This window comes from Nomascus leucogenys, chromosome 8 (genome assembly GCF_006542625.1).
Source record: "Nomascus leucogenys isolate Asia chromosome 8, Asia_NLE_v1, whole genome shotgun sequence".
In the NCBI taxonomy this organism is placed as follows: Eukaryota; Metazoa; Chordata; class Mammalia; order Primates; family Hylobatidae; genus Nomascus; species Nomascus leucogenys.
The window spans coordinates 65,594,985-65,605,598 of record NC_044388.1 but is presented as its reverse complement, the minus strand read 5'-3'; the positions used below and the strand labels follow the sequence as shown (position 1 = coordinate 65,605,598).

General features: G+C 39.5%; 1 protein-coding gene across 1 annotated transcript in view; it reads right to left on the bottom strand.

The window, feature by feature from the left end:
* Positions 1-281: 281 nt before the first annotated feature.
* Positions 282-10,614, bottom strand: part of STMND1 (stathmin domain containing 1) — a 30,274-nt gene continuing 19,941 nt past the window's right edge. Inside the window, exons 4-5 of the mRNA XM_003263542.3 lie at positions 2,216-2,347; positions 282-1,056 (exon numbers count right to left, since the gene is read on the bottom strand). Of these exons, the coding sequence (XP_003263590.1) occupies positions 769-1,056; positions 2,216-2,347 (420 nt within the window). The 3' untranslated portion in view covers positions 282-768. The remainder of the gene's footprint in view (positions 1,057-2,215; positions 2,348-10,614) is intronic.

Below are 10,614 nucleotides of genomic sequence, written 5' to 3'. Positions count from 1 at the left end.
ATTGATTGGATGTGAGTGGTAAGGGAGGGAGGAACCAAGGTATAATTCAATAAGATGAGGACCAGCAGCTTCTCAGCTCAGCATGTCTGCAGGGAAGACAGACACTGGTAGCAGGGCTGACTCCCTGTCTACCCGCACCCTCACAACTTCCTTCCATACCTAGCCTCAACTGAAGTTCTTCTGTTTTCACAAGAAGAAAACTCTATTCTTTATGTAATTCTGAGAATTAGATATTGCTAACTTAAACTATATGGATAAAACTGTAATTCAGCCAATTCAAGACATTGCTTTATTCCTTCACAACACAGAGAAAAAAATTTATAAAACCATAGACATACAGCATAATAAACATATAAACCATTAAAATACTTAATACAAATCCATGCAATTTGTCTTAAAGGACCAGCAGAGGATGGACCCTGCCACAAGGCAGGAGTAAACAGGAATGAATTCATTTGGCACGAACTTATTAATGTAAGCTGAAGGCACTTATAAATTAAAGACATCTCCATAATGTTTGAAGCCACACAAAGGAGAGTGCCAAATATCTATGCTGGTCAAGTCTCCCCCTGGCTCTTTTTTTAAAGCTAGCATAGCTACTTAATTTACTCAACTAACCTTCAGCCTGTGCAGCCCACACAATCATCCTTAAGCCCAAGGGAGAAATCCCAGTGGAATGAGGTCAGTCAGTCAAAGAATATGAGACATACTACAAATGTTACAAATGGGGAGAATGAATGCTTTCTTATGAAATTCACAAAAAATGGCTTAGTAGACTATGTCATCTGCTTGGTTGTAGGACATGTCTGACTCCACGACCCCAAAACTTTCATCACTTTCGTTTCTATCAATCAAGGTTGCATCACTTTTACTCTTCTTCCTCTTCAATGGTTTTCCTCCCTTCAGGTTAGACAGTTCAAATCCAGCAGTCCTCACCCTTTGAAGTCCTTTGGCAAATGCAACCTCGGCCCCTCCTAGTTCAGCTGAATCTGAATGATTGGCTGAAGGCAAAAGTCGGTCACTCCGTAGCCTTTTTCTTATTTCTTCTTCTTTAGTCTGAAATGCAGTATTAAGAGTGAAAAAGAGCCTGAATAACTTTCTACAAGTTGTGATTAATGTTGCTTGTATTGAACATTCATGGTTTCTATATGTCATTATTCAGTCAAATAACAAACATTTGTTGAGAAACTCCTGTTGCAGAAGGCAAACAGGGGGCCTGCCCTCATGGAGCTTGGAGTCTGGTCCTTGCTCTCTGATAGGCCAATTAGAGAGCTGGGAAATGAAGCCTCCATACTTCATTTAATTCCAAGAATTGGATGTTGCTTACTTAGGCTATATGGATGAACTGTAATTTTCACCCAACCTGCTTTATTCCTTTACAACAGAAAGGAAATTTTTAAGAAAAACCACTAAACATAATAACATATAATAAAAGGCATAAAGATCATTAAAATCCTAGCTATAGGCCAGGCACAGTGGCTCATGTCTGTAATCCCAACACTTTGGGAGACCAAGGCAGGAGGATCATTTGAGGCCAGAAATTTAAGACCAGCCTGGGCTACATAATGAGACCCCATCTCTAAACAATCTTTTTTTTTTTTTTTTTTTTTTTTTCCGAGATGGAGTCTCGCTCTGTCGCCCAGGCTGGAGTGCAGTGGTGCGATCTCGGCTCACTGCAAACTACGCCTCCTGGGTTCATGCCATTCTCCTGCCTCAGCCTCCCGAGTAGCTGGGACTACAGGTGCCCGCCAGCACACCCGGCTAATTTTTTGTATTTTTAGTGGAGACAGGGGTTTCACCATGTTAGCCAGGATGGTCTCGATCTCCTGACCTCGTGATCCGCCCCCCTCGGCCTCCCAAAGTGCTGGGATTACAGGCATAAGCCACCGCGCCTGGCCAACAATTTTTTTTTTTTTTTAATCAGCCTCATGTAATGGTATGGGCCTGTAATCCTAGCTACTCAGGAGGCTGAGACAGGGGGACCACCTGAGTCCAAAAGTTCAAGATTGCAGTGAGCTCTGAGCATGACACTGTACTCCAGCCTGGGCAACATAGTGAGACTTTGTCTCTTAAAAAAATTAGTAAAATAATAAAAATAAACCTGATTATAGATCCATGCAGTTTGTCTTAAAACTGCTGATAGGAAAGGTCTGGCATGAGATCATTTTAACAGACAGCGAACTCCTCAAGCCTAGAGCATCTGAGAGCTCAGTACCTTCCTGCGCTCCTCAGCAGCCTCCATCTTCTCTTCAACGTCCTTCGTTGTGAAATCCTTCACTTGCTTTTTGATCTTGAGTTTTTTCAGTCTGGCAGGTGGCTTTCTCAATGGCTTCTCAGTCGTAGTCAACTGGAATAAAACATCTTTTTACATGAAGAAACAATCATATTCACTGGCAGAAGAGAAGGGCAAAAGAGTTAGAATAAACAGTTTAAAATGTAAATTCTAGGCTGGGTGCAGTGGCTGATGCCTGTAATCCCGGCACTTTGGGAGGCCAAGGTGGGAAGACTGCTTGAGCCCAGGAGTTCAAGGCCAGCCTGGGCAACATAGTGATACCTTGTCTCTACAAAAATACAAAAAATTGGCCAGGCGTGGTGGTGTGTGCCTGTAGTCTCAGCTACTTGGGAGGCTGAGGGTGGAGGATCGCTTGAGCCCAGGAGGTGGAGGTTGCATTGAGCCAAGATCGTGCCACTGTACTCCAGCCTTGGCAACAGAGCGAGACCCTGTCTCAAAATAAATAAATAAATAAATAAATAAATAAATAAATAAAGTAAATTCTAAAAATCTAACTTTCCAGGGGCAGATTAAAAAAACCAATGTGAAAGTTGGTAACAACAGAATGATAACGATAAGATCTATTAGATGCCTTAAAAACATCAGGCTATTAGAAAAAGGCCCTATGAATGCAGGTGTTCTCAGACTGCATAGAAGACGACCCCTTAGAAGGAAAAAATCTTGAGAATGAATATAAGATGAAAAGCAGTGGAGAATGGGGGTGAATTTGTAGTTTAAGGTGAAGAGTTCAACCTGATGATTTTATAATGTTCCACAAGCTACAAGTTACTTTCATCTGGGATAGAGATTAGTTCTCACTGCTTCTGGTTTTGTGGTAGAAAGAGATAATTAACGATTACTGAACAACAACTCTGTGCTGGGCTTTGCTGGAGGCACTTGACAAACATTTTCATGACAGCAGGGGAAAAATCCCACTTCATATGATCAACTACCCTTTCAACAGTTCAAAGCAGTAATGATGACTTTCTAATTATAATTTCTAGTTCCAAAATAAGTAAAATTGTCACAAAGTATTTATGAAGAAAGTTTTAAGGTGTTTTTGTTTTAAAAATTTGTTTTCAGATAATATAGATTGATTATAAAAAATATAACTGATACATAAATCATCTCCTTATCCTCTATTTAACCACCTGGCCTCCAATCCCAGTCCTTAGCATGAACCTTTGTAAAGAGTTTAGTGTGTGTCTTCCCAGATATCTACTCTGCACATATACATATATATACACATACATATGTTAAGGATATCTGTAATGTTAAACAAAACCTAAATGGAGTTATACTATACACACTGCTCTGCAATTCACTTTCTTCAATTAACTTAATATGGATGTCTTTCTATATAAATATAGATTTATTACAACTGGGTGGGGGTAGTTAACTCCAAAGCTGCATTACAGAAGGAACTGAATATTGTTCCAGATAATTTCTCTAAAGACTTTTTTTAAAGACAAAGGAGCTATTAATATTCATTGTAATTTCTAAAAGACTGTTTATCCAGACTATAATGCTATAGGTACCAAGAAAATAAATCAAAGAGAGGCAGTTTAGCAGAGTAAAACAAGGCACCAGACCGAGACTTAGCCCTGGGTTTGAATCCTGGCTGGGCTATGGAATGACGGTTTTTGTTTTTGTTTTTGTTTTTGAGACCGAGTCTCGCCCTGTCACCCAGGCTGGAGTAAATTGACACTATCTCGGCTCACTGCAACCTTCGCCTCCCGGGTTCAAGCGATTCTCCTGCCTCCGCTTCCCAAGTAGCTGGGATTACAGGTGTGTGCCACCACGCCCAGCTAATTTTTGTATTTTTAGTAGAGACGGGGTTTCACCATGTTGGCCAGGCTGGTCTTGAACTCCTGACCTCAGGTGTTCCACCTGCCTCAGCCTCCCAAAGTACTGGGATTACAGGCGTGAGCCTCCACGCCCAGCGTGTGCATTGACTCTCTATGATTCCTTAAACTCTGCAAGCTATGGTTTCCTCATTTGTAAAATAAGTTTAATAATACATATTGTGGGATTGGTTTTAAAAAAGAAAGAAAAGGATAAAGTAGCCACTCTGCAAATGATAGCTACTTTTCATTCAGTCAAAGCAGTGACTTTTTCCAAAGGCAGAACACAAACTCATAACCAGGACAAAGCAGAAAGGGGCGGAAGCACAGAGGGGAGGAAGGAGAGCCTACAGCTGGGGGAATCCATCAGGCAGCAGGCATGAGCTTCAACTCTGGGGCAGCAGGAATGCCCAGCGCATAGTGGAGACCCAGGCAGCTCTTCTCTTTGGACTCAATTTTCTCAACTGTGAAGCAGCAAGGGGGCAAAGGCCTGTTAAGCTTCCTTTCAGCTTTAAAATCGATGATTCTCAGGAAGTCTCCTAAACAAAAAAACATTTATTGATGTTTTGGCTCCTTTAGAACCATCCGACAGTTTATGGGGTGCAAAGTTTTTCACTGCTTGAAAACCATGGAATGTTTGTCAAAGGAAGTTCCCTCTCCCATCATCATCTTGTATTATTTTTATGACAATTGGCTCTTGTTTCCTGCTGGCAAAAACCACCCGCTGAAAAGAGGGAAATACTTGCTATGGTAGCTCAACTAGAGATACTATGAAATTAGCAAGAAAATGATTTTTTAGGGATGTTCATGTGTAGAAGGCTAAAAGTAAATTAAGTAGCAATCCAAGATCCACTAAAGAAATGCCAGATTAGGCTATACATAGGAGCCTGAACCTTGACTAAAATTCTGAGATCAGTAGTTCTGAGAGAACTTGGATTTTTCTGTTTTGGTCACCTCTTCCCGTGGCTTAATCCCAAAATGATCCTCCCCACAGAGGAAGTTAATCCTACCTGTGCAAGCCATGTTCTTTCTTGAGTTCCACATTTTAAGTAAAAAAATAAAAAACCTGTAGAAAGATATCTGTATTCTTTACAACTGAATTTTATGAAGTCAGAATTTATCAAATGTCGGCACTTAAAAATGTTAACAATGGGCTGGGCACATTGGCTCATGCTGTAATCCCAGCACTTTGGGAAGCCGAGGCAGGCGGATCACTTGAGTTCAGGAATTCAAGACCAGCCTGGGCAACGTAGTCAGACCCTGTCTCTTTAAAAAATAAAAATAAAAAAATAACAATGATCACCTTATGCTTAGGGAGGTGTTACCAGTGGAAACAACAACAAATCGACAACAACAAAATCAACCTACAGAAGTTACCAGTTCAATTATTTTCTTAAAGAATACTTTTAGAGGACTGCCAAGTTCAAAATGCTACAATTAGATTAGAATCCTGTTTCTAGCTACCAACTTGTATATTTTACTTCTTACATACATTGTGTATTCCTCAGAGAGCTTTCTTAATTAACTATTGACCTACAGATGAATTTCATTTTGTTCCCTTAAAGGAGTCTTGTGGATAGAATAGGCCAGTCCTGCAAAAGATACCTTCATTCTTGTTTTGTCACTGTTAGACCTCCTGGGGAAAGTCACTCTGATCATTAGCTGGCGTTATTGAGCCCTAACTCAGTCAACTTCCTCCTCCTTAAAAAATTCTCCGTGAGGTTCAACAAATAATGTTAGAGACTCTTATGTAATGTGAACAAACTGTCTAACTACATTTCAGGTTTCCAAGTACAGAAGTTGCACAGAGAAGGAAATAAACTGACTAGACACAGAGGTCAATAGTGAATTCACAGAGGCTCAGGTAGGGAGACCCAGGACATGCTAAGTGGCAGGGAGAAATGAATTTGGGATAAAAGACGAACTCAATAATACCTATGTGGATAAATGAGAGCCAATCACATCTCTCTAAAGAGGTCTATACCAATCCATACACATATTGACATGTGTACATAAAACCAATTCTTGTTTACAATATGGTCACTTAAGTCTAATTAGAATGTTTGAAAATACACTGTAAGATTCACTCAACAATCTGATACTTAGCTTCTTAATCTTATATTTCTTACATATCATTTTAACTCTTAATTTTTTTTTTTTTTTTTTTGTAGAAATGGCTTCTTACCATGTTGCCCAGGCTGGTCTTGAACACCTGGCCCCAAGGGATGCTCCCAGCTTAGCCTCCTAAAGCACTAGGATTACAAATGTGAGCCACCATGCCTAGCACATTTAACTTTTTTTTTTTTTAAATTGGGTTTTTTGTTTTACAGGGTCTCGCTTTTTCACCCAGGCTAGAGTGCAGTGGTACAATCAAGGCTCACTGCAGCCTCGACCTTCTAGGCTCAAGTGATCCTCCAGCCTCAGCCTCCTAAGTAGCTGGAACTACAGGTGCACACCACCACACCCAGCTAATTTTTTTTTTTTTTTTTTTGTAGAGATAGGGTTTTACCATGTTGCCCAGGGTGATCTCAAACTCCTGGGTTCAAGCCATCTGCCTGTCTTGGTCTCCCAAAGTGCTGGGATTGCAGGCATAAGCCACCTTGCCCAGCCTGATTTTAACCCTTAAGTAAACATAAAATATTCTAGCATAAACATTCTTGAAAGCTGGTTATCCAGAGAGTACTATGGAATTACTGTGGTATTCACCAGCAAGCTTATGATGAAAATTAAGAAAAAAGACAAAGTGGGCTCTGTGGTGGACACAGATCCTCCCCTTACCTCTAGGGACAGACTAGCTTATGGGGGATGCCCCTGATTCGGAAGAAGGACCTTCATGAAGGTGAGCCCTCAATTTTCAACATCCTTTATTCAATTTTACTCTTAATAACTCAATGAAAGATAATGACCTGGCTAAGAAGCAGCCAGATCTAAGTCTGAAATGCAGTTGTATTTAAATATACTATTGGCCCACATAAGAAGTCTTATTTTTAAACTATTCTCCTTGGCTGCTTGGCTAGTTCAGTTGGTAGAGCATGAGACTCAAAGTATTTTCACAATTTATTCTATATTTCCCATAATATTTTATTTAAAAGAACGTTTTTCCCTAGAGCAATGAAGAAATAATATTTACATGCCTGTTAAGATTCACCACATTGTAGTAACTGCTGACATAATAATATCTTTTTTTTGACTATCCCTTTTTTGTTTCCCTTGACTTCCTGTTTTGTTTTTAGCCAGTTTTATCAGTCTGGGTTTGAAAAAACTTATTAAATATTAGATATTCAAAGTATTAATATTATTAATGATTAATATTATCTAATAATATTTCCATTCTTAATATGGTTCCCCTCTCAGTCCTTCAATATTCATTCTCATCTTTTTACATTAGCCTCATAACTCTTCCCAAAATATGCAAGACACCTGGTGTCTGACACACATATGTTCTCAGCTACCTCTGAATTGAAAGAAGTTTTATCCGTGACACAGAAACTGCATCTCTTTTATTTCCTTAGGCTTCCTGAGTATAATCTTAGTTCCTATTCCTGAAATGGTATATTTTCAGGAATATTTCAGCATTCTCTTTCACAATGAATAGAGAATCAAGAATGATTTCAAAAGCTTTAACCCTTCCCAGCTTTGGTAATGGATTTGAGAGCGTTGTGTAGAGTTTTGGTGAAACTTCACGGCAGTAGTTCTCAACCTGGGCTGCCCATGGGAATCACCTGGGAGCTTTCAGAAGTGTGAAAGCAGGGCCACACGCCCAGGCTGTGTGGTCGGAAGTGGTACCTAGACACTGGGATGTTTGAAATATCCCCAGGTGACTCCAAGGTACCGGCGGGTTAAGGACCACTGGATTAGGCGATGAAACAAGAGAGCTGTGTGTTGCTGCCTGGTCTGTTGCAAGCCTGGCTTATGTTGGGATATCTTGGCCTAATACCAAAGCCAAAAAAACAAAATTGTGCTATTCCTGAAGCCTGTCACATTTAAATCCTTTTGAGAACGTTCCCAACAACCATTCTATATGCCTATATAGTATGAAAAATAGTTTTCATCCTTGGTTCACTTAATGATGTTATTAAAAGTCCAGCTCATAGTTATTATTTTTTTAAAGGTGCATCTCTTTCACAAGGTAGTTTATATTAATTAACCTTGCAGGCTCCCTTGCAAAGTCTAAGCCAGAACTCATTCATCTCTGGCAATTGAATCACAGAGAATGTTTTAATGTAATTCCTACTGGCGTATGTATGTAGACATCGAAGTGTCTATAGCATTTCCCTGAAGAACACATTGCTTAGCTACTGAATGTTTCCACAATCTATCTGCCTCCTCTCAGACTTGCTTTCCTTTTTCTTTTGACATGCCTTCTTTTTTCCTGACCTCTACAGACTCACCTATAGCTAGAAAAAAAATCTTTCCTCTCCCCTTTGATATTAAAAACCCATCCTTCTTCTAGCACTTTCAAATAAGATAAGGCACTCCAAAATGCCTTGTATCATGATAGCGTTGTGCAAATGTAAATTGTCACTATGTTGGCATTATCTTTCCCATTATATAATCCATTTTTACCTTCCTTTCCGCCCTCCCCCCGCCCCCCGACATCCTCTTATTATTGGCAGCCTGATAATGTTATTCACAAGGTTTGGCAATCTCCTTTCCTTTCCCCCAAATACTTTCTGCAGGATTTATTTTCCTTTTTCAAAAGAAAATGCCACTTTGGCTTTTATTCATGAGTTCTCAACGTTCCCCATACACAAAGAAGGAAATTAACTTCATTCAAACATTAAGTGACTCAGTCTAGGTGGCAAATTTGATTTAAATAACGAGTTGTTAATTCCAAATGGACTGTTTTCCCTACAACACAGGGATAGACAACCATTAAGTAGCCTTTGGGGTAATTTCTGGTCTCTATTTCCACCATTTCCTTTTCTTTCTTTTCTTTCTCATTCATTTTTTCTCTGACTTCTTTTCATTGTTATTTCTTTTTTTCACTTTCTCTCTTCTGCCTGTACTTCAAGGACTACTGGTAGTGCCTGGGAGCATTGGCTTAAAAAAAAAACCCAAACAAGCAAGAAAACAAAACAAAATAACAGCAACACCTAAGTCTGCTATCTTCTTCACAGGTTTATACAGAATGTATTTAAAAATTTAGAACTCGGTCAGGTGCAGTGGCTCACACCTGTAATCTCATCACTTTGGGAGGCGGAGGCAGGTGGATCACGAGGTCAGGAGTTTAACACCATCCTGGTCAAGATGGCGAAATCCTGTCTCTACTAAAAATACAAAAATTAGATGGTCGTGATGGCGGGCACCTGTAACCCCAGCTGCCTGGGAGGCTGAGGCAGAAGAATCACTTGAACCCAGGAGGCAGAGGTTGCAGTGAGCCAAGATCGTGCCACTGCACTCTAGCCTGGGTGACAAAGCAAGACTCCAACTCAAAAAAAAAAAAATTTAGAATTCTAGACTTTAGCCAAGCTAGTTAAAATCAGAGTAAAAATATTATTCATGCTGAAGAAAAACTATGACAGATTAATCAGGATAAATTAACAAAGAAAAATAATAGTATAGCAATTTCTAGAATTCTATTTAATTCCTCATGTTTGATTTTGGGGTGTGCATATGGATAAATGTATAGCCATATTGGTTTTAGCTTTGGCATTTAGGCCTATTTATTTTCTTTTTTAAAGTTTTACTTTATTTTTAATGGACACATAATTGTATATATTTATAGGGCACAGTATGATGTTTTGATACATGTGTAATGATCAAGTCAGGGTAATTAGCATATCCATCACCTCAAAACTTGTCAGGCCTATTTTCTTACTGAATAAATCAGATTCAGTTTTACATTTCTAATGCCCTGTACAATGCCTATTACATAGGTAGTGCTCAAGAAAAATTGTTGAAAGAATGAAAGTATGGTATTCAGTGGGACCTATTGTTTCTCAAATTTAGTAAAACCCAGTACATGTTTTACTGGATCAATTAATCATTAATAATTGGAGCAATTTGAGTCCACAAAGAAGGATGGTGTATTAGTCTGTTCTCACATTTCTATAAGGAAATACCTGAGACTGGGTAATTTATAAAGAAAAGAGGTTTAATTGATTCAGAGTTCTACATGGCTGGGAAGACCTCAGGAAACTTACAATCATGGTGGAAGGCACCTCTTCACAAGGCGATAGGAGAGAGAATCAGTGCAAGCAGGGGAAATGCCAGACACTTATAAAACCATCAGATTTTGTGAGACTCACTCATTATCATGAGAACAGCAGAGGGGAAACCACCTCCATGATTCAATTACCTCCACCTGGTCCCGCCCTTGACACCTGAGGATTACAATTCAAGGTGAGATTTGGGTGGGAGCACAGAACCAACCCATATGAGATGGTGTGCAGAGGTGTGGGGGGAGTTTAAGGGAGAAAAATCTGACTTAAATAAATGCTGTTATCTGTATGGTAACTTGCATATGCTGGAAATAATGACTCATGATCAATCATA